The 25,714-nt window shown below is 36.5% G+C and overlaps 1 protein-coding gene across 42 annotated transcripts in view; it reads right to left on the bottom strand.

Annotated features, from left to right (window-relative positions):
* The window catches only part of EMSY (EMSY transcriptional repressor, BRCA2 interacting), an 81,442-nt gene that overhangs the window by 35,061 nt on the left and 20,667 nt on the right, over positions 1–25,714 (bottom strand). For 38 of the 42 annotated variants that reach the window (XM_069553790.1, XM_069553789.1, XM_069553797.1 and 35 more), the window contains 4 exons: positions 18,983–19,259; positions 14,346–14,600; positions 3,063–3,212; positions 177–347 (listed from right to left, as the gene is read on the bottom strand). In XM_069553790.1, coding sequence (XP_069409891.1) covers positions 177–347; positions 3,063–3,212; positions 14,346–14,600; positions 18,983–19,259 — 853 coding nt within the window. The remainder of the gene's footprint in view (positions 1–176; positions 348–3,062; positions 3,213–14,345; positions 14,601–18,982; positions 19,260–25,714) is intronic. The other 4 variants (XM_069553807.1, XM_069553805.1, XM_069553817.1 and 1 more) reach the window with 1 other exon arrangement.

Raw genomic sequence — 25,714 nt, 5'->3', positions numbered from 1 at the left:
ATGTAAAGATTTTATACTGGAACTAAACAACTATACTCAATCACTAGACATAAGGACTAAAAACAAAGTTCTAGATTCTAAGCAGAAAACTGAAATCAAACAGTATCCTTTGACAGTGAAATGTTTTTTCCTCTTATTGGTCACCTATACCTTTAACATATTTCAGATATACCTACCAGAAACTATATTACTGCTAATTATCTTGCCCCCCAAGGTAGCTAATGATTTGGGTACTACTGTAATAATGCTACCACTGGTAGTTTTCACGTAGGTTGCAGCTCCAGGGGTTGCAGCCATCCGACCTATAGATGGGCTCACTGTTGGCCGAGTATAGGTTGCCTGTGTGCCTATAAAAAGGGAAAAGCCAAGAAAAAACTTGTCATCACTTTTAGAAGAATGACAATTTATACAGTTTAACTGTAATTCAATGTAATCTACATTGCTTTAACTTGAAAATGGAATTTCAAGGTGTCAAGCCATTAAGTAACAATTTACAGCCAGTTTTCAATGCACATAGCAAGAACTACAGCCAACTCAATTTGAATTAACTTTACACATAAAATTTTGTGATGTGTTGCATCAAATTACTAACCCCAAGAAAAAGTATAACTAACTCTGTTCCCTTCTTCCACTACCCTTCTTCCACTAGCCTGGTGCCAAAAGAAACTTAAATTTAATTATCTTTCCTGCCAGAGCATTTTAGATATTTCTGTTCTAGATTTCAAGGTCTCTGCATCTGTTTTATGCTCTCAGTGCCAAATCCAATGTCAGCACTCAGCAAATAAGGCAGTATATTGTTTGCCTAAAATTTTATAAACTTTTACTGTTTTGTACTCTGCTACCCTCTAAATACATTTCCATCATTAAAGAGTTATTCCATCATTTTACTAGAGATTAAAGTTATAGCTGCCAAGAGTTGCCAGGAATATATTTTTACTGAGAAAATTCACTATTTACATATTTCCTCAACTTTAACTGACCTGTTAGAATATTTTTCTTCATATCTCTCAAAAAGATTTTACACTCTTCTCCACTATTTTTAGGACTTTTTCCTTTCCCCAAACAGGAACTAAAAATTAACCAGATTAGCCTATTGTAGCGTCTCACACATCTCGTAACTCAGAAATACTATTCCTAAGTTTCTAAAACTGTTCCTAAGAACAGTTAGTTTTGGAGAGAAAGAAGATAATTCAGGTAACACCTTCTTCAACTGAGAACATTTTTTTCGTAATTAGGTTCAGAAGTCACTGTAATAATCATTTTCAAAACCCCCCTAAAATTGGTTTTATCCAGTTAGTATTTACCATTTTAAAATACAATCACTACCCAAAAAAAGGAAGAAGCAGAGGAACATTAAGTAGAATTAAACTGATTACAAACATATATCTAAATCAGAAAAATAAATATAGTACAAAATAAATATGCTATGAAGATAAATAGCTTGAATTAATTACAACTGGAAAATATTTCAACTTTAGCTTTTGTTTTAAAATTTGCAGAAACATTTATTCTAATATAGATACATAAGCATATATTATTTTTCACTACCTTTCCTTAACATGAGGAATCACATCTTTGTACAAAATGGAGAAAGTTTGGGGTGAAGAATGATACAGTCAATAAAAGAAAAACTGTTTTTAAAGCATAGGCTTTGCAAGAAGATTAAGTATTATAGAATGGCAGTTTTCAGGGATTGGAAGAAGGTGGGAATGGACAGTTATTGTCTAATGGGCAGTTTCAGTTTGGGAAGACAATGTTTTGGAGCTAGATGGCTGTAATGGCTGCAAAACAACATTAATGTACTTAATGCCAATGAACTGTACACTTAAAAATGGTGAAAATGGCAAATTTTATGTTATCTCTATTTTATCACAACCTTTTTAAAAAAGTTTTGGGAGTCAAACAGATCTGGATTCAAATTCCAGTCCTTTTACAGACTGTGTGGCCATGTGATGCTGCTTAACATAAGTCTCTGCTTTGTCTCTGAAAACGGAGACATTAAAGCTTAAGGGAGATTAAGGGTAATGTTTATACACACTTTTACATAATGGCCAACAGGTGATAGCTTATAAGCTTGAGAAAGGAATCATTTTACACTCTTCAGATTCTATCATCTAAATCTGTTATTGTTCAGTTGTTAAGTCATGTCCGACTTTGCAACCCCATGGACCACAGCATGCCAGGTTTCCCTGTCCTTCACTATCTCCTGGAGTTTGCTCAAACTCATGTCCATTGAGTCAGTGATGCCATCCAACAATCTCATCTCATCATCTAAACTTGGCCCTCTTCAAAGAGTCTGGTAAGAGTTACAGAAATTTAAAATAACAGCAATGGATAATACTAATTCTAATTTATTAATTTATAATTAATTAATAGTAATGGCTATTACAGTAATGGCTAGTAAAGCACTCTCCTGGGGACTTAACATACCAGATTTAGTAAAGGCATTATGATCACATAGAAATAGACAACGGAAAAGACTGAGAGGAATTAAACTGGTCAAAGTCACAAAGGATGGTCCGATTTCAAATGCTCTATACTGTCACTTCCTTGGGCCATAGTCTGGATGCTCTCATAACTGGGTAAAATGGCATCCAATGCTTCTCTTATTTAGACTAACACTTACCATACAATAATGTAGCAAAGATTCTCAGCCTCGTCAGGGTGAGAGTCTCTTGGGCTGGGACTGTATTTTCATTCACTCAACAAATTCTGACTGAACACCTACTTACAGATGAGCTCTACATACATATGGTGAATAACACAGACACGGTCCCTTATCCTCATGGAGCTCATGAGCTAATAAAGTGATTAACATCAAACAAATTGACAAAAAAGTACCTAAGTAATTAGAAATTGTAGTATGTGTTACAAGGAAAAGAAGAGGACCATGACAACAGCAGAGAGCTAATTCAAGTTGGGAGGAGGGAAGAGCCAAGAGAGGCCTCTTTGAAGAATTGTCTCCTGAATTTCTATATTCCCAATGTCAAGCAAATTACTGGGTCAGAGAAATTACTCAGTGAGTATGATGAATGAATGGACTGATGCTCAAGATAACTTACCAGTAGGAGTGGTTACCAGTTTAGTTGTCATAATTGCACCATTACTGCTAACCACCATAATAGGGGAATTGCTACTGGTAGGCAGAGTTGCTGTCACTGGTTTGGGTAAGATTTTACTTGGTTGAACTTGTTGTGTGATGATTTTAACACCTTTGAAAGAAGAAAGATAAATCTCAATACAAATTATTTTTTAATAACGTGCTTTATATCAACCCAAGAGGGCAGCAGTTATACACATTTACTGAGTCTTGACTAAAAAGAAGCTTTCTTTCATACTGATGAATTATACTCTTTTAACTTTTATCCCTCAAACTCCTATCTTTCCAAATTTCTTTGATTCAGGAATATAATTAAAATACTACAAAAACTATTTAACAAGTTCTTAATGAAAAATGATTTTTGTCTATGATTACATCATATGAGAGCTTTCAAACCAAATTAGCCATTGATCTTAACTTTCACAGACAATCTGTGTTCTATGCAAATACTTGGGATGAAAGGATTAGGATAAGAAGACAAAAATAAAAGTTAATGTAGCTTTTATATATTCTCTACTCTATCAAAGATTTTTCTACCCTCTTAAGATTACAAAAAGCAAGAACATTTTCTTTTTGAACCTTTTATTTTTAAACTTATTTTAAAGTATTTAAATAGCTCACTTTGTCAAAAGTACAGAATATGCTGTTATTGAATCTATATAAAATACACATGTGGACAAGAATTTGAAAATAATATATAAAAATAAAATTAAAATATTAGGGTGGTGATGTTATATTTTTTATATATTTTTCAAATTTATTTAAATGTTACTTTTACACTGACTTTCCAAATTTCAGATGTCCATTTAAAAGAAATCTCTCATGCTAACAACAAATTTAAGTCCTAATAGCTGTTAACTAAGGAAGGAAAATTTTGCTAACACTTTTTCCCCACTAAACTTTACTGAAATAATTCATGGAACAGAATATATTTCAATAGACAACTAAAATTTTTATTACTTTTTTGGATGGTGATTTAGGTTAAGATATGAGGTAGCAAACAAATATATTTATTTAATAGCCTTAAATAATTATAAAATACTTATACCCAACAAAGAAGTTAAAATAATAACATCTAGGCATAATTAGTCAAATTACTTAATGATCTTTATGACATAGCTTTCCATTCATAAAATAAAGATAATATTAGTATATATACCTTCTAGGATTGTTGTGAAGATTAATTATGGGAAAACTGTGATTTGCCTAATACATAGCAAGGATTCAATGGATAAAAAAGTATTACTACTGTATAAACAAATTCTGATTATAATAAATCATCAACTATAAAGCTGTAGGGGAAAAATGAATTTTAGAATTATCTCATTAATGAATGCTTAAGATACATAAAGAAGATAACTCCTATGCTTTTAAAACCATTCCTCTCATTGTTGCAGTAAACAGGAAAAAAGAGGAATTAAGTTTTTTCTTTCCCTTTTCCTCAGAACAAAGAAGGTAAAGAGAACAGTCAGCAGGCCTGATCATTCCTATTTTTCACTTTAACCGTTCCTAATCTGTCGTCGTTGTTCAGTCACTCAGTCGTGTCTGACTATTTGCGACCCCATGGACTGCAGCATGCCAGGCTTCCCTGTACTTCACTATTCCCTGGAGTTTGCTCAAACTCATGTCCATTGAGTCAGTGATGCCATACAACCAACTCATCCTCTGTCAGCCCCTTCTTCTCTTGCCCTCAATCTTTCCCAGCATCAAGGTCTTTACCAATGAGTCTACTCTTCGCATCAGGTGGCCAAAGGATTGGAGTTTTAGCATCAGTCCTTCCAATGAATATTCAGGGTTGATTTCCTTTAGGATTGATTGGTTTGATCTCCTTGCTGTCCAAGAGACTCTCAAGAGTCTTCTCCAGCACTGCAATTCAAAAGCATCAAACCTAATCTCTAGTCTGTAACTAAGATTGCTTTTCTGCCCCCTAACTCGACATGAGCTACGTTTTGCACCTATTATCCTTTGACTCTGTGTGAATTACATCCTGAATCTGGTGTTCACCTTTATAGCACTCACTTCATAGACCACCCCTCATAGTTCTTCTCTTTTTGCACTACACAAAGAAGGCCACAGGGATACCAAACCGCCAAATTCAATTACTGGGTTACCTGATGCCACCCTATCATTGTTTCTTGAAACAATGCAAGAGGAAGAATACAAGATCCTTACACCTTTGTTCCTCATCATTGACTCCTGACTGCAAGCCCTCATCTTATATAAGCTCCTAGATTCCGCATAGAAGTGGAGGCTCAGTTCTTGAGGCACGAGGCTGTTGTGTCACCCTCTGCTGCTGCTGCTAAGTCGCTTCAGTAGTGTCCAACTCTGTGCAACCCAATAGACAGCAGCCCACCAGGCTCCCCCATCCCTGAGATTTTCCAGGTAAGAACACTGGAGTGGGTTGCCACTTCCTTCTCCAATGTATGAAAGTGAAAAGTGACATGTCAACTCTTAGCGACCCCATGGACTGTAGCCTATCAGGCTCCTCCGCCCTCTGCTGGCTGAGGATTAAAGCCATCTTTCTAATTCCTCCAAACTCTGTCTTCATATTTTTTTATTCGGCTTCAGAGGGCAGAGAAAGCCAAGATTTTGGCCCTAACATCATCAAAAAACAAAACAAAAAACAAAACAAACTGTGTGGTGTGCTCAACTGCTCAGTTATGTCCAACATTTTGTGACCACATGGACTGTAGCCAACCAGGCTCCTCTCTGCATGGGATTTTTCAGGCAATACTAGAGTCAGTTGCTATTTTCTCCTCCAGGGGATCTTCCCAACCCAGGGATGGAACCTGCATCTTCTGTGTCTCCTATACTGACAGGCATATTCTTTACCACTGAGCCACCTGGGAAGCCAACTGTGTGGTTCAGTTCAGTTCAGTTCAGTCGCTCAGTCGTGTCCAACTCTTTGTGACCCCATGAATTGCAGCACGCCAGGCCTCCCTGTCCATCACCAACACCCGGAGTCCATCCAAACCCATGTCCATCGAGTCGGTGATGCCATCCAACCATCTTATCCTCTGTGGTCCCCTTCTCCTCCTGCCCTCGATCTTTCCCAGCATCAGGGTCTTTTCAAATGAGTCAGCTCTTTGCATCAGGTGGCCAAAGTATTGGAGTTTCAGCTTCCACATCAGCCCTTCCAATGAATACCCAGGACTGATCTCCTTTAGGATGGACTGGTTGGATCTCCTTGCAGTCCAAGGGACTCTCAAGAGTCTTCTCCAACACCACAGTTCAAAAGCATCAATTCTTCGGTGCTCAGCTTTCTTTATAGTCCAACTCTCACATTCATACATGACCACTTGAAAAACCACAGCCCTGACTAGATGGACCTTTGTTAGCAAAGTAATGTCTCTGCTTTTTAATATGCTATCTAGGTTGGTCATAACTTTCCTTCCAAGGAGTAAGCGTCTTTTAATTTCATGGCTGCAGTCACCATCTACAGTGATTTTGGAGCCCTCCCAAAAAAGTCTGACACTGTTTCCACTGTTTCCCCATCTATCTGCCATGAAGTGATGGGACCAGATGCCATGATCTTCGTTTTCTGAATGTTGAACTTTAAGCCAACTTTTTCACTCTCCTGTTTGTGTGGTAATGGATGTTAATTAAACTTCTTGGGGTCATTTCATGATACATGCATATATCAATCATTATGTTATACACCTCAAACTAATAATATGTTATATGTCAATTATACCTCAATTTAAAATAAGCAAATGACAAAAACCATTCAAGAGATTCATTTCTGACAAGAAAACATGAGGAGCTCTGCTGACAATGAAACTGGTGAAAATGATTTTAAAAAAATAAATAAATAAAACCAACCAATGAAAGGCTCTGGCAACAGTCCCAAGACCAAATAAAAAACATCTATTCAAGAATACACTTGGTAAGACAGGGGCGATCTCTCATATTTAAACTAAGACCTGTTCCTCCTCCTCCCTCCCTGGGTGAAGCAGGGACCCCTCTCCAGACTGCCACAGTAAAGGGCACAGAGTTTCCTGCTTCTCCAGCTCCTAGAGGGCCTTCTTCTGAGGAGTAGCAGGACGTCAGCTTATCTCATCGCGCTCCCTAGTACCTGTTGCTAAGTCACAGGCCACTGCGGTCAAGAGGCGGCTACTCCCTTCTGCCCAGGCCCCAATCCATGGCTCTATCTTGGGCAAAAAGCCTCTGAGAATATTGGGCTCGTGACCATTCCTGCTCTGGCTTGTAAGACAGTGGCTCCACCACCAGGGAAAGCAAGGCAAGACGATCTCAGGCTGCTTGCCCACTCTCCCACACTTGACTTCACTGAGTGCTGTCAGCTCATAGAGCAGGGGTAACATTCAGAGAAAAGCCTGCCATGACCCTACCCCCACAGTTCCAGAGCTGACTGAGGACAAAAACAGGTCTTAAAACAGCTCCCTAGCCTCTTCCCAGAGAAACTGAACTCCTTTGTAACAGAGCATGGAGAAGTTCAAACCTAAGGGTGCTCTCAGAAACAGTAGAGGATGTGACAAAAAAGACTAGAGATCTCTTCAAGAAAATTACATACCAAGGGAACATTTCATGCAAAGATGGGTACAATAAAGGACAGAAATGGTATGGACCTAACAGAAGCAGAAGATATTAAGAAGAGATGGAAAGAATACACAGAAGAACTATACAAAACAGTGTCTTAATGACTCAGATAACCAGGATGATGTAATCACTCACCTAGAGTCAGACATCCTGGAGTGTGAAGTCAAATAGGCCTTTGGAAGTACCATACGAAAAGCTAGTAGAGGTGATGGAATTCCAGCTGAGCTATTTCAAATCCTAAAAAATGATGCTGTGAAAGTGCTTCACTCATTATGTCAGCAAATTTGGAAAACTCAGCAGTGGCCAGAGGACTGGAAAAGGTCAGTTTTTATTCCAATTCCAAAGAAGGGCAATGCCAAAGAATGTTCAAACTGCCACACAACTGCACTCATTTCACATGCTAGCAAGGTAATGCTCAAAATCTTCCAAGCTAGGCTTCAATAGTACATGAACCAAGAACTCCCAGATGTACAAACTGGATTTAGAAAAGGCAGAGGAACCAGAGATCAAACTACCAATATCCATTGGATCATAGAAAAAGCAAGGGAATTCCAGAAAAATACCTACTTCTATTTAATTGACTATGCTAAAGCCTATGACTGTGTCAATCACAAAAAAACTGGAAAATTCTGAAAGAGATGGGAATACCAGACCACCTGACCTGCCTCCTAAGAAACCTATATGCAGGTCAAGAAGCAACAGTTAGAACTGGACATGGAACAACAGACTGGTTCCAAATTGGGAAAGGAGTACATCAAGGCTGTATACTGTCACCCTACTTATTTAACTTACATGCAGAGTATATCATGCTAACTGTGGGGCTGGATGAAGCTCAAGTTGTAATCAAGATTGCCAGGAGAAATATCAATAACCTCAGATATGCAGATGACACCACCCTTATGGCAGAAAATGAAGAAGAACTAAAGAGCCTCTTGATGAAAGTAAAAAGAGGAGAGTGAAAAAGCTGGCTTAAAACTCAACATTCAGAAAACTAAGATCATGGCATCCAGTCCCATCACTTCGTGGCAAATAGGTAGGGAAACAATGGAAACAGTGACAGACTTTATTTTCTTGGGCTCCAAAATCACTGTGGACAGAGACTATAGTCATAAAATTAAAAGACTCTGCTCCTTGGAAGAAAAGCTTTAATAAACCTAGATAGTGTATTAAAAAGAAGAGCCATTACTTCACCAACAAAGGTCCGTCCAGTCAAAGCTATAGTTTTTCCAGTAGTCATTTATGAATGTGAGAGTTGGACCATAAAGAAGGCTGGGTGACACAGAATTGATGCTTTTGAAGTGTGGTGCTGGAGAAGACTCTTGGGAGTCCCTTGGATTGCAAGGAGATCAAGTCAGTCAATCCTAAAGAAAATCAACCCCGAATATTCATTGGAAGGACTGATACTAAAGCTGAAGTTCCAATTCTTTGGTCACATGATGTGAAGAGTCAACTCATTGAAAAGACCTTGATGCTGGGAAAAATTGAGGGAAGGAGGAGAAGAGGGCTGTTAAGAGAAGCACATTGAATGAAATCACCCACCCTGGCCAGGCACCATAGTAATCATCTGTTTGAGTGATTTTATGACAGGAGGTCCTTGCAAGGAACACGGAACTAATAAGCCAACAGTAATAGAAGAGTTTGGGAAAGGTCAAAAGGAGATACCATGTGTCCAACTACCTCCCAGGATCCTTCTTGCTGGCATCCATCTTGGCTGAGCAATCCTTGCACCACCAGGAAGGACTCTGAGTCAGAATGATTGGCCAAAGACAACCAGGAAGCTAACCCCACCACCATAAAACCAGAGACTGCAAGCCACGTGGTAAAGCACTTCTCTTGGGTTCCTTTAGCCTGCCGCCTTCTGCCAAGCAATCTCTTTCCCAATAAAATCTCTTGCTTTGTCAGCTCATATGTCTCCTTGGACAACTCACTTCCAAGTGTTAAACAAGAGCCCACTCTCGGGCCCTGGAAGGGGTTTCCCATTCCTGCAACAGAGGATGAGATGGTTTGATGATATCACTGACTGAATGGACATGAGTTTCAACAAACTCCAGGAGATACTGAAGAACAGGGAAGCCTGGCATGCTGCAGTCCATGGGGTCGGAGAGTCGGACTCCACTTAGCAACTGAAAAACAGTGGAAAAGTTCAAGCCTAAGGGTATCTCAAAACAGTGGCAGATGTGATGAAAGGCAATTCTATAAGTAGAATCATGGATTTGATTAAGATAGACTATAGGCCAGATAGTTTGTAGAAGAGAGCCGAATAGTAAGGAAGCTGAAAGGAACCCTCCTGTGGTAAGAACAAATATCAAAAATAGACCTTTGAAATTATTCCTTCAAAGAAGCAACAATTTGCAACAGTTTGTTGAGCAACTTATGCTCCAGAGCATTGTTGGATACAATAGAGAAATCAGTTAGTGAAGTTTAACAACTAGATGTGGTCAGGAAAAAAGAAGAAAGAGCCATACCAACACCACTGTCATCTCAGAATGACTGGGCATACCTGGAGCTATACCTCCCTAAGGAACAACAGTGGGGGCTTAACTTCAACAAAATAACTGATCCAGTCACTAAACAACAAATAACCATGCAAGTAACAGTAACAAATCACAAATGAGGGTAAAGGAAGACCTGTACCCAGTTATAACATACAATGTCCATTATCTATATATACAATCTAAAATGTCAAAGTAAATGTCTAAAATGTTCAGTTTTCAACAAAAGCATCAAGAGGCATGCAAAAAAATAGGAAAATATGACCCACACAGGGGAAAAAAAGCAGTCAACAGAAACTGTGAGAGCAACCACATGTCAGATTTAACAATAACAAAAAGGCTTCAAAACAGCCATTACACATATGTTCACAGAACTAGGGGAAAGCTTGATTACAGAAGTAAAAGAAGGTATGATAACAAAGTTGCATCAAATAAAGAATATTAATTAAGCAATAGAAATTATAAAAAAGAATCAAATGGAAAATGTAGAGCTGAAAAGTATAGTAATTGAAATAAAAAATTCACTAGAAGGGCTTAAGAGCAGATTTGAACTAGCAGAAAAATGAATTAACAAATTTAAAGATAGATCAGTTACAGATTATGCAAGCTGAAGAACAGAAAGAAAAAAGAATGAAAAAATGAACATAAATGTGAGACACCAGTAAGTACACAACACATATGTAACTACAAAAAGGAAGGAATAGAGAGAAAAGGGGACATTCAAAGAAATAATGGCTGAAAATGTCCCAAATTTATTGAAAAGCAGTAACTTACACATCAGGAAGCTGGACAAACACTAAAGAAGATAAATACGAAGAGATCCACAAACAGGCATAGCATACTTAAAATGCTGAAAGTCAAAGACATGGAGGAAATCCAGAAAGCATCAAGAGAAAAACAATTTTTCATTTACAAGGGAACTGCATAGGAGTTCGAAACTGACTTTTCAGTGGAAACAATGGAGGCCAGGAGGCAGTAGAAATATGTGTTCAAAGTATCAAAGAAAATCCGTCAACCAACAATCTGATATTCAGCAAAGCTGTCTTTCAAATATTGCAGATGAAATAGTCTTTACCAAATAAATTAAAAATGAATTTGTTGCTAACTGACCACCTTACAACAGACACTGAAAGAAGTTCTATGAATAGAAAAAACTAGAAACAAAACAATGATTCTCACTCTTACCAGTTATATTCAAAATTTTACCATTCTAGTTAGGGAAATCAGGCAAAAAAAAGAAATACAAGGCATCCTGACTATAACAGAAGAAATTATCTCTATTTGCAGATGATTTGATATTTCATATAGAAAATCCTAAGGAATTCACTAAAAACTATTTAGGACTAAAAGTGAGTTTAGCTAAGCTGCAGATGTAAAATCAACAGATTCAGTGGCACTTCTATACTAATCCAAATAACTAGAAAAATAAAATACTTAAAAATAAATTTAAAAAAATAAAAAATAAATAAATTAACAAAAGTGTAAAGTTAATACACTGAAAACCAGCATTCTCCTTTGTAGAAACTGACAAGCTGATTTCAAAACTCATACAGAATCGCAAGGAACTCAGAATAGCCAAAACATCTTTTAAAAAACAACAGAACAGGAATATTCACACTTCCTGATTTCAAAACTTAATATAAACCAATGGTAATCAAATCAGCACAGAGACAGACATATAATGGAATACAATTGAGAATCCCGAAATAAAGTCATACATGTTTTCAGTGGATTTTCCACAAGGGTACTGAGAACACTGAATGAAGGAGGAACAGTCTTTTTAAAAAATGGTATTGGGATAATCAAAGCTCAATATGCAAAGAATGAAGTAGGATCCTTACTTCACACCATTACATAGTTAATCAAAACAGATCAAAGATCTAAATTTAAGCAGTAAAATTATCAACCTCTTAGGAAAAACATGAGGATAATCTTCATAACCTAGGATCTGGCGAAAGATTCTTAAATAAGATACCAAAAGTACAAGCAACACAAGAAAAAAATCAACTGTACACCATCAAAATTAAAGACGCTTGTGCTTCAAAGGACATCATCAAGAAATGAAAAAAACGGCCCACAGAATGGGAGGAAATGTTGGCAGTTCGTGTATCTGATAAAGGCTTAATATCTAAAATATGAATAGCAAAAAAAAAAAAAACCTTTCAGTTCAATAATAAAAAGCCAAATAACTCAATTTTAAAATGGCAAAGGATATAAATACACATTTCTCCAAGGTAGATATAAAAAAGGCCAATAACCACATGAAAAGACACTCAACACTATCAGTCACCAGAGAAACACAAATCAAAACCACAACGAAACATCACTTCACACAAACTACAGTTGCTAGCCAAAAATCAGAGACAAACAAGTGTTATCAATGGACAAGTGGATTAACAGAATGTGAAAATATTATTTGGCCTTAAGAAGGAATGAAATACTAATATATGCTATTTCATAAATGAACCTTGAAATCATTGTGAAATAAAAGAAGCCAGTCACAAAAGGTCACACATTAAATGACTGCATTCACATAAAAACCCAGAATACAGAAATCTAGAGACAGAAAGTAGATTAGTGGTTGCTTAAGGTTAAGAGCTTGTCATGGTGGGACTTCTTTTGAAAGTGATGAAAATACTCTAAAAATCAACTGTGGTGATGGTTGCACACATCTGTGAATATACAGAGTGAGTGAAAGCTGCTCAGTCATGTCCGACTCTGTGACCCCATTGGCTGTAGCCCACCAGGCTCCTCTGTCCATGGAATTCTCCAGGCAAGAATACTGGAGTGGGTAGCCATTCCATTCTCCAAGGGATCTTTCTGACCCAGCAACTGAACCCAGGTCTCCCACACTGTAGGCAGATTCTTTACCATCTGAGCCACCAAGGATATACTACCTACCATTAAATAGTACTCTAAATGGGTTGAATGGAACGTGAATTCTCTCTCAATAAAGCTCTTATTTTAAAAAAAATTCTAGAGCATTTTGAAAAGGAAAACTACAATTCTTTCTTGAAAGCACATATACCATTGAAACTAAAGCCTGACAGAGACTGCAGGCAACAAGAGATCAATTTCCCTTTGACTACTGATACATTGTACTATCCATACCTCATACTAGCTGTGAGGCAGTGGCCAAATGGTACAAAGATCCAGTCAAAAGGTACAAACTTACAGTTAAAAGACACATAAGTGCTGGGGATGTAATGTACAGCATGATAACTATAGTTAACAGTACTGCATTGTATATTGCAAGTCATTGAGAGTAAATCTTAAAAGTTCTCATCACAAGAAAAAACACTGCAACTATGTGTAGTGATGATGCTTATTGTAGCAATCATCTTGTAATATATACATATATCATCAAATCATTATGCTGCATATAAAGCTAATACAATGTTATATCAATTACATCTTCAGTTCAGTTCAGTTGCTCAGTCGTGTCTGACTCTTCTTAAAAAATAATAAAATGTTCCTATCAAAAAAGTAAACAAAAAATTGAAAATATCAGGATCTCCCAAAGTCCTGTTCTACCCTGAAATAAAATATAGATTCCATGGAGGAAAAAAAAATCCATTTTCTTTTAAAGATATTAAGTATGTTATAAGGCTTTTAATCTCCTTAAATCTTAGACTCTATCCTATTTGCCTTTCTATTCAATACCTTTATGATTCAGTAACTTACGTTATTGTCTCCTACCCCTGAGTTCCCACTGTGCTAGAGATGATTTCAATAAACTGTTACGCCACATTCTTCACTGTACACAGTGTGTTTTAATCTTAGTACCTCTGCCTAGCACCTAGCAACTCATGCCAAATTCACAATATGACCTCTAACACAAGACTCCCCAGACTAATTTTTCCACTGCTCACTTCTCATAACCCCAGTGGGCTCCAAAGTATAGTTCTAAAATCTGGGAATTTGTTTCCTCTGCTTCCTTTATCTCTCCTGAAAGTTCACTGAAGAAAACCTCTTCCTGCTGTGCAAACTGCTTTTTCATTCTTCTCTATTCCCAAGCATTAGTTTTCTCTATATAAATATCCCCAACATGAGGGCCTCAGAATATAGTTTGGAATTAAAACTCTTGTGCTTAAGGAGCCTATTTGTGGAAGTAAATCCATATATATTATTACAAACTTCAGAGAACTGGTGACTGGGGAAGAATTACCATCTCCTGTAAACATTTTTCCATTTACCTGACTCCTGTTTGATTTGAATGGTAGGCTTGATACCAGGTGGCAAAGGAGACTGCTGAGGCTGTTGCTGATGAGATACTGGAGAAGGCTGGGCCACCTGTTGCTGTGTCTGTTGCTGCACTTGATGTAACTGCTGCTTAGGAGACTGCTGATGCTGTTTAGGAAACTGTGCAAGAATCTGAGTTGGGGCACCCACTAAGCTTTTGGGAGAAGGAAGTCTGGTTGATGCCATTTTGATTGCTGACGTAGATACACCTATAGAAAAGTAAGGAAAAGAACATTTAAAATTAAAGCATAATTAAAGCTACTTCTGCTTATTATAGTAGGTAATAGTTTAAAACTAGGTAAATCAATAAAAACAATGATTATTCAACACCTAGTGTCAGATATAATGTATGTAGTATTTTACATATCTGATAACTAGTCCTCAAACTTTTCAAGAGAGGCACCATTTCCAACACTTAAAAGACTAATTCATTTTCCCTTGGTGAAGAGTCAAAACAAAAGAAAAATCAGCCAGCATATTCTCACACATCTCTCAATAGGTTTTTCTCTTAGAAAATATAGATTCTCAATGTGAAAGAAGAACAAAAGCAAACTAAGTTTGGTTTTGTTCTTTGCAAACTAAGTTTTGAATACTGTTTTTTAAATATTGCTTTTCGGGTTTTAATGAGTCAATTTAAAAATGGCATTAGACAAAATAATTCATACTGAAATATTCACCTTTTATTATTTAGCATGGCAAAGCAGATTTTCTGTATCTCATTTCCAATAAAGCAAATATCAGTTGTTTCTTGAGAACTGGGTCATTAAATAATCATGTGGAAAGGTACAAGTGGGTATAGTATTTAATATATCCATAGCAAAAAATTCTCGTGATAAGAGGTTTTAAGAAATTTTTCAGTGCAAAGCTAGTATTAGCAAGCATGCATAGGAAGAAAATACCAACAATTTTCACTACAGATGGTATGAGTTTGAGAAAAATTATTCCTTCTCCCAGATTTTTCATCAGTAATCTTACAATTCATCAATAACACAATAGAACTATTATCTGTAATGAAGAGAAACTGATAAATTAATAGCCTAATTATAAAAATCTAAATATCAAACAGGCTATTTCACACCTTCCTCCCCCACAGCCCTATTATGACATTTATATTGCATTACAGAAAAAAATTTAAATATCACATTTGTATGTAAAATGTTTCTGGAGAATAATAAAAATGAAGAAGAAATCTTAAGACACTCTGACTCAGTTTTCCTGTATGCTGAGTTTACCCCACACTATAATTCTCTAAGGGTTGTTTAACGGATCAGGTAAAACCACAGAGTGAGGAATAATTTTGAGAGAAGACAAAAGAAAGATGCAGTTAGAATCAGCTCAAGGGCTTACTCATCTTATTTACACATTATTCTTCCACCTTGCTCACCTCCATCCCTCCCTGACTGCTAGGATTTTGGTGACATGTGTCTGCTATATTGCTTAGTTTTATTAAACTAGATTATCTCTGGAGCCCCCTTTCAAGTGCCAGCGTTTTAAAACTTAATGAAAATAAAGTGTTATTCAAGCGAAAGATAGTATTTTTAAACTATCTGAAAACTTTAACCTTTATATTGCATTAATGAACTCTTATATTAACTGAGGTAAACTGTGCACATGAGTAACCTCCTAACTAATCTATGTTCTCTATATCCTTTTATACAGGACCACATTTGAATTGACAGGGTTGAGGGATTTCGTAAGAAGAGGATTTCATGAAACAGAAATGGAAAATGGAAGTACATTCAGGGCCAGACTAAAAAAAAAAAAATATAGTAAAGAGAACAGGAGTATTAGTGTATACAATAAAATAGGAAGTACCATGTTACTTAAGTTGAAGTGCAATCAAGGAGGAAAATAAAAGCAGAAGACTGTCACAATATTGGGTAAGGTAATTCATCAAGTCTATAAAACATTATTAGAAGAATGAGACAAAACAAATTTCTCTCACCAAAGAGAAAAGACAGTGGCAAGAGGATTTATCTGAGAAACAATAAAAAGTAGAAAAATAACAGTAATCAACCTGAGTAATAAATAATAGTCCATTCTTCGCTTAATGAAGAACAAGAGTCAGACGAATTTAAGAGATAAGATAAAGAAGGTTATTTATGACTTATAGTCTGATAAATACTGTATGAAAACTAGAGGGGATAAAAGGGAAGAATCATGTTGTGATACATACTGAAGTATTTATAACTGAAATTATGACATTTAGGATTTGCTTCAAAATATTCTGGGTCAGGGACATGGAGAGGAAAATAGCAGGTATAGATGAAACAAGACTGACCATGTGTTGCTCACTGCTGAAGCTGGGTAATGGACACATGGGTATTCATTTTACTATTCTATCTACTTATGTGTTTGGAATTTTCCATAATAAAAAAGAAAATTTCAGTTATCCTATTTCATAGATGACCAATTCAGTATAAACATTCTAATTGGTATAATTTAGGACTTCTTATATTCCAAACATACAGTTCCTCTCCATACACATGAGCCAACCATACACAATTCCCCTGCACTCTACTTTTGGAGCCAGTCAGATGGTATCACTTAAATGGCAGAAAGTAAAGAGGAACTAAAGAGCCTCTTAATGAAGGTGAAAGAGGAAAGTGAAAACGCTGGCTTAAAACTCAACACTCAGAAAACCAAGATCATGGCATTTGATCCTATCACTTCATGGCAAATAGATGGGGAAACACTGGAAACAGTGACAGACTATTTTTCTGTGCACCAAAATCACTGCAGATGCTGACTGCAGCCATGAAATTAAAAGATGCTTGCTCCTTGGAAGAAAAGCGATGACAAGCCTAGACAGTGTATTAAAAAGCAGAGACATCACTTTGCTGACAAAAGTCCACATAGTCAAAGCTATGATTTTTTTCAGTAGTCACGTATAGATGTGAGACCTGGATCATAAAGAAGGCTGAGTGCTAAAGAATTGATGCTTTCTAATTGTGGTGCTGGAAAAGACTCTTGAGAGTCCCTTGGACTGCAAGGAGATCAAACCAGTCAGTCCTAAAGGAAATCAACCCTGAATATTCATTGGAATGACTGATGCTGAAGTTGAAGCTCCAATCCTTGTCCACGTGATTAGAAGAGCCAACTCATTGGAAAAGACCCTGATGTTGGGAAAGACTGAGGGCAACAGAAGCGGGTAACAGAGGATAAGATGGCTGGACAGCATCACTGACTCAATGGACATGAGCTTGAGCAAACTCCAGGAGATAGTGAAGGACAGGGAAGCCTGGTGTGCCGTAGTCCATGGGGTCACAAAGAGTCAGATACAACTTAGCGACTGAACAACAACAGCTACACTTATTAACATGGAGTCCTCCACCAGGTCTTATTGTTACTAAGACTCTTCCCCCTCCACCACCAGCTGCCCCTAGAAGAATAACCAGAAACAGATACATCAGCTCTAAAACAGTTTGTCTTTAGTCCCCAAAAGCAGCAGACACTGACTGCCATAGTGCCCCAGGTACCTACACAGAAGCTACTGAAGAAGCCCTGCACTCAGAATCACAACTGCAGTTTATATATTACCACTTCTGCTAACATTTATCTTTTTCTAAGAAAATCCCTTAATTTCTTAGCACTTATATCTAAACTAAATATCTCAAATAAAAACTCAAAATAATCATACAGTTTCCTTGGAGTATCTATATTTGAATTGTTTATTTTTATATCTCTCATGCTCTATTGAATTCCATTGAATTTAGGAGAAATCTCTGAGATGTCTTGTCTAGCTCTCCTATGACGACTTAGGGCTCAAAGATATACAGAATGCTAAGAAACAAAGGAGAAAATAGGGAAGTCAAAGTCACAGGTTCCCAAGAGATTCAAAAGATACCTGGAGAAAATTAAGAATGAAAAATGGAAGCATGGAATATTCATTTGCCTAAAGCTATTTCAATAATAACAAAGAGAAATACCAGTCAAACCAGTCAATCCTAAAGGAAATCAACCCTGAATATTCAGTGGAAAGACTGATGCTGAAGCTGAAGCTCCAATACTTGTGCCACCTGATACAAAGAGCCAACTCACTAGAAGAGACCCTGATGCTGGGAAAGATTGAAGATGTGAAGAGAAGGGCATGACAGAGGACAAGATGGTTGGATAGCAACACCGACTCAACGGACATGAGTTTGAGCAAACTCTGGGAGATGATGAAGGACAGGGAACCCTGACATGCTGCAGTCCACAGGGTCGCAAACACTCGGACACAACTGGGTGACTGAACAACAACAAGAGAAATACCTTCTTTTCTCAAATAACAATTTCACAAAGGGGAAATGTGTGTGTGTTGTGGGGGGGGGGGGATTAAATCAGAAGCTTGGGATGAACACTACTATATATAAAATAGATAATCAGCAAGGACCTACTATATAGCACAGGGAACTCTATTCAATATTCTGTGATAATCTATAAGAGAAAAGAAACTAAAAAAGAATGAATCTATGTATAACTGAATCACTTTGCTGCACACCTGAAACTAACACATTGTATATCAATTATACGGCAATAAAATTAAAATATTATGAAAAAAAATTCCATACACTACAGGGACAGAATTTCGTGATGAATTACCACTTACCTTGTGCTACTGTTGACATGACCACAGATGGTGTGGAAGAAACCACAGCTGTTACTGCAACTGTATTAGGAATAGGTGATGGTGTAGAACTGCTGCTGCCACTGCTGCTACTACTGACCAGAGAGGACTGTGAAGCAGTTATAACCACTGGTGGCTTCTGAGTTGTGGAAGCAATGACTGATGTTGGTACAAGCTTAGTGACTGCTGCATAGTTATGGGATTTGGAGAGAATGTTGGGCACGAAGGTTGAACTTGGTGATGTGGTCACTATAATAACCTAAGGAAGGTAAAATAAGTTATTTTCATGTACCTATCATACTACTAATATATCTAGACTCACAGTTACATACAATTTAAAAATAGTTTGTGAAACACAATGAAGCAATTCAAGAAAAAGAAATTTACCACTAAAAATATATGAAAGCTTTCCTTTACTAGTGATCACCAAAATGTATTTAAGAGAAACACCTTTTACTAACCAAACATTTTAAAAGACAACATTCCATGCTGTAAAAGATGCAGCATTTCAGCATGTTCAGGGAGTATCAACTGGCATAATTTTTCTAGAAAATAATTTGGATAGTCATTCGTTTATAAATATTTGTTGAGCATCTACTATGTGCCAGGCATGGTTCTAGAGGCTGAGGCTAGTGGAATGAACCAAACAGAAAAATTTCTAATTTCCATTAAACTATAGTCCAGTAAGGGGAGAAAAACAGTAAACACATAGAAAAGTAAATATGTGTCGTGTTGAGATAAATGGAAGACACAATAAAGCAGGGTAGAAACAAAAGAAAAAGGGGGTGGTATACGGTTTTTTATAAAATGTTCAGTGAAGATCTCTCTGACAGGGTGATAGATAAGCAGAAACTAGAAGTAAGGGTTGAATCACACTGCTACCTAGAGGAAGAGCATCCAATGGAACAGGGAACAGCAAATACTAAGCTCCTGAGGGACAAACAAGCGTGGTATGTTCAAGAAACCTCAAGGACCTAATAAGCTGGATTGGAATTTATAAGACAGAGAGTACTAGCAGACAGACTTAGTAAAGTAATCGGGCACTAGATGATGTAAGATCATGTTGATATGTATACCCTTGATATGATATGATGAAAATGGCATTTTATTTCTGTGGTCTTCCTTCTAAAAACCCATAACTATAATCTAATCATATGAAAAACATGAAATAAATTGAAGAAGTGTGGCATACTACAAAATATCTGACTAGTGCTCAAAACTGTCAAGGTCCTCAAACACAAGGAAAGTATGAAAAACTTTCACAACCAAGAGGAGTCTAAGAAGGCATGACAGGAAAATGTAATGTAATGTTTACCTAAAGACAATAGGTAAAAACTAAAGAAATCTGAATAAACCACGAACTTTTTAATATTAATGCATCAATACTGGTTTATTAATTGGAGCAAACATACCATATTAACACAAAATGCTAAGAACAGGGGAAAATGCATGTAGAGTATATGAGAACTCTCTGTACTGTTTTTTCAATTTTCCTATAAACCCAAGTCTGTTCTAAAAAGTAAAGCACTTTTTAAAAAGCATTACTCAATTTGCTAGGTGAAAAGTACAGCCAGGCAGAGACAGGAGAAACAGGGAGACAAATTAGGAGGCTCCTGAAAACCAAGCAGAGAAGATGGTGACCAAAATGTCTGTAGTAGAACTGACGAAAAGTGAACAAATTTTGAATATATTTAAAGGTAAAACCAACTGGATTTGCTCACAGACACAGAAAATGGAGGAAAAAAGAGGCAGGATAGAGACTTCAAGGTTAACCACTAGGACCTGAAAAATGTAGGTGACAGAGGAGAAAGCATTTCAGAAAGAGGGAACAGGACGGCGCAAAGGATCAGAGGTAGGAATTAGTCTGATGTATTTAAAAACAGAAAAGAGAGCCAGTGCAGCAACAGCATACAGGGCAAGGAAGGGTTACAAAAGTAAGCAGAGGCCAGATCAAATTTGCAAACCAGAGAAAAGAATCTAAATTTTATACTAAGTATAATGGGAAGCCACGGGAAGATTTTAGGTAAAGAAACAACAAAACCTGATTTATAGTTTAAAATATAATTTTAGTTGCTAGGTGATGAGAGGTAAGAGTGGAAGCAGTAAGACTAGGAAAGAAGTCACTGCAGTAGACTAGGCAAGAAACGGTAGAGGCTGCTCGGACTAGGGTGTTAGTCAAAGAGAAGTGATCAGATTCAGATTATTTTAAGACACAGAGTCAACAGGACTTGCTGATGTATGGAAATGGCAGAGTTGACGAAAAGAAGAGAATCAAGATTAGCTGCTAGAGCTAATACACACTGGTTTATTGAAATCTCCTAACAATCTTACCATAGAGATTACTATTATTATCCCCATTTTACAGTTGAGAACACAAAACCACTTATAAATCTGTAGTATCAGCTTTATTCTGGGCAAGTATAATGGTAGTTTAGTGATACCCCAAACGATACTGAGTGAATTTTTCCTCTTTAACCAGAATTACTTTTTACCTACCTAGGACAGAAAATTGTTTTGAAAAACCCAAAGAATTTAAGGGAGAAATTCTTTTAAAAAATTTTTATATCAGTCCTAAAGAATGTCTGAAATTAAATCAGTCAGTCAAACTTACTGATGTCTGTACTCAGTACTGACATCTCAAAGAAGCTTTGACATCCTATCATTATTGTTTTATATTCCAGTGTTAGAGAATTCTAAGTAGTGTCCATTACTTTAAGAAGTTTGTTGATTATTTGAGGAGTCAAGAGAGACATACAAGTCTTGACCAGCAAAAACCTCTATAGAGTTGACCAGCATACTTCTATATAGACTCAATCAGCAAACATCTACATAGCACTATTACAAACACAACCATTAGCCATCATATAAACTGAGAAGTAGACCAAGATGGTAAAAAGACCAGAAGTTAAGAGTCAAATGAACCTGAGAACTCTGAGTAGAGAATCTCCGCTACTAACAAATGGTAGGGCCCCGGATATGTGAAAATCTCTATGTTCCAATTTTCATCTATAAAATAGGGATAATAATACTTACCTTACAAACCATTATAAGGGTTAAGTGAGATAATGATGTGAAGCATTTAACATAGTGCTAGGCACATAGCAGGTGGTCAATATTTGGCAGTTTACAAATGGTACTTAGTAGTATCTTATTACTACTACTTAATAAATGTTAGAAGGGTATCAGTAAAGCTGTTATAGATCAAATCAACCTGGAAATTGATTTTTTAATATATCAAATTAATGTGGAAATTTATTTTAATGTACTCTACTTTTGTTTCATTAAAAAATTTTATATATCTTTTTCCCAAATTCTGATACCACTGAGAATCCAAAGAACTCACAGTTACTACCAACTAGCCAAGCCAATTAATAGTAGTAATAGCAATGGTAGGTTTTATATTTGCCAATTCTGAACTAATAGCAGTACCTTCCTAGAGCATAGTTTTTAGAGGGACTCTGCAGCACAGATGAAGATTCGCCAAGGCTTGGCAGGAAAGTATGCCACACTTAACAGGCAATATCTGTCATGGGTAGGGAAAGGGAAGCATTCACACTTGGGTCAAATATTTTTAATTTTAGAACTAGAGTATACATGTAGACTTCTAATATTAAGACAATAACATTTCAGCAAAATAAATATAGAATCTTTGAAAGCATGTTTTAGATTATAGGTGTAAATGATAAAATATATTTTGAGATTTCAGTCTGCAAGCTAATTTCTGATTTGAAAAGGGGTTATCCAAAATTAGAGATCCACCTTGAAGAAAATTTACTTGTACTTCAGTTACGTGTTACAATAAGGAAAACAAAGGGATTCTGAAACCAAGAGAACCAAACAGTGTTTATTCAGGCCATAATTCAAATTACTGACCTTCTAGCACTCACAAAAACTCCTTAAGAGTGCTGGGACTTGCACCCTAAGGATAAAATGAAAAATATCAATCAAGCATGTGAAAGCATAAAGCTATATTCTGTTGCTTTGTTTATATAAGTGCTGTACCAATGTTATACTTAAAGTGAAGGCCCCACATTAACACAGGTGGAAATTTGTCTACCCTGAAAATACATGACCTATTTGAATTTGAATCAAGTCCACAGATTCATAAATAATTATACGTAATGTAAAGTAATTCCTAAGTTGACTTCCATAGAATTTGTGAGAAATCCAAGGTGAATAGAATAATGGTAACAGCTTTACAGAGATTTCAAAAAAATCCAATTATCCAGCAAAGGACAACAAAAAACATACCAAAAATCCAGTGTATCTATTAGTCCTACCCACATTCAGCTTCTCCAAGAAATAACAAAATTAATGGCACTGAATACACATGAAGTAAAAGAGTATAGTTTTGCACCTAAAATAAAATAGATACTTAGTAAATATTTGTGGAATGAATAAGTCTTAATTTTGTTTTTTTTTGGCTGTGCTGGGTCTTCATTGCTGGGCAGGCTTTCTCAAGGTATGGCAAGTGGGGGCTACTCTAGTTGCAGTGCATGGGCTTCTCATTGCAATGGCTTCTCTCGTGGAACACAGGCTCCAGGGCAGGCAGGCTTCAGCAGGTGTGGCACGTGGACTCAGTAGTTATGGCTCCCAGGCTCTAGAGCACAGGTTCAGCAGTTGCAGTAAACGGGCTTAGTTGCTAAATGGCATGAGGGATCTTCTGGGAGCCGGAATTGAACCTATGTCTCCTGCACTGGCAGGTGGATTCTTTACCACTGAGCCACTAGGAAAGCCAATTTAATTTGTTTTACATGTTTATTCAACACAGTAGGACAAATCTACGGTTCTAAGTCTGGAATATTAAGGGATGACTCATGCATGACTTTGGAGATAAATATGTCTTCTTATGAGCATTACAAGTCTGACAACCCCAACTATCCATTTTCAATTGACAATTCAGAAGAAAAGAAAAAATTAAAATTAAAAAGTTTACCAATTTCACTTAAAGGTGAGCCCCCATCTATTGTAAGAATTTTTATATACGTTTACTAAGAAGACTGAAAAGTTAGTTTAAATGTCAGATGACATTTACTGAGTATTCATCATATGTACTATGTTAAGTACTTTCCATGAATCATCTCAATTAATTAAGTAGTAAGCACTATTATTATCTTTGTTTTTAAAGGAAACTGAGGCTCAAGAGAGATTGACAGCGACTACTAGAACCATATATACTTATTCATTCAACAAATATTAGTTAACACCTACTGCATGTCAGGCACTGTTCTAAATACTAGGAAATAGTAATGAATAAGACCAAGTCTCTACCTTCAGTAACTTATACTGTATGGGAGAAACAGAAAATGAACAAATAAGGAACATAATGTCAACTAGTTATAAGTATAATGAACAGAAGTATAATAAGACAGAATAAAGAAATAAAAGGACATGGACTAGAGGTGGGTGCTCTTTTAGCTATAACTTTGCTACATTATTTCTCAAATATCAAAAGAGCAGAAGAGAAGAGGGAGACGAGAAGAGAATTACTGATAAAATGGATCCAGCAAAGAAGGTAGTAAAAATTTACAGAAGTAGATTTAAATATTCTTGGAGTATAGCAGACTAAAGACACCTAATATACAGCTAGTCCAGAAAACAATAATTAAAATATATAAAAATTGATATTCAGAAAGATTACCCTGGAGCCATCAAATACAAAAATTATGTTCAGTGTAACATTTAAGAAGACAGCAAAAATAGTCAATTTCTATATATTAAGGGGGAGGCTTAGTGAAATAAATTCATTATTTGGAACAGTTCATTCCTAATAGTATAAATAAATTTTTTTTTAAGTTCACTGACTTGACTTATAGGTTTATCTCTTCCAGTAAAATATTTTTATATAAGTCTACCAAAAAAGATTAGAAAGTTAATGTTAGGTAACAATGCTTTCCATTAAAACACCAGCAAGGGAAGGGACCTAACATTTTTTGAGTACATACATTTTGTGTACTTTAAAATACCCAGTCTCGGGAATTCCCTGGTGGTCCAGTGGCTAAGACTCTGTGTTCCTGATACAGGGGGGCTGGGTTCGATCTCTGGTTAGGGAACTAGTTCCCACGTGCCACAACTAAGACTCTATGCAGCCAAATAAAATAAAATACCCAGTCTCATTTAATCCTCACAATAACCTTACAAAATAGGTATTATCCTCATCTCACAGATGGATAAACAGATTTAGAAAGGCTAATTTATCTCAGGTCATACTGGAAGAGCTGGGGTTCTAACCCAGGCCTCTTTGAGTACAAAAAATCCTTACCTGATTTTTTAATACTAAACTACGATGCCTCAGCCTAAGACTGAAGACAGAATTATATTCCACAGATCAACTCATTATCATTTCTAGTTTATCAAGAAAATTAAAATTTTTGCATATTATATAATGACATCTTTCCAAGAAACTCAAGGAGCTTCTTTAAATGAAAGTTATCATGTATCTGAAGATTTAAAAGTAGGAAAGACAAACTATTGAAAACAAGAATTCACCTCTACTCCTTCCCCCAAATCCCTCTTAAACAGTTCGAAGGGATTTTTCAGAAGAAGCACATAAACCCAAAAGGTTAAAATAGAAAGGAGACAACAGCTACCAAGTTTTTGAAAAGTGGAAAACAGAGAAGTAATAACCAATCAAGCATACTCAAAAAACTGAACATCTACGACCAGCAAGCAGAAAAACAAAAAAGACAGCTTTCAGAGAATCCCAGAAAGACT

The sequence above is a fragment of the Ovis canadensis genome, chromosome 15, assembly GCF_042477335.2.
Source record: "Ovis canadensis isolate MfBH-ARS-UI-01 breed Bighorn chromosome 15, ARS-UI_OviCan_v2, whole genome shotgun sequence".
Lineage (NCBI taxonomy): Eukaryota > Metazoa > Chordata > Mammalia > Artiodactyla > Bovidae > Ovis > Ovis canadensis.
The sequence above is the reverse complement of the archived record's forward strand: the minus strand, read 5'-3'. Positions and strand labels throughout refer to the sequence as shown.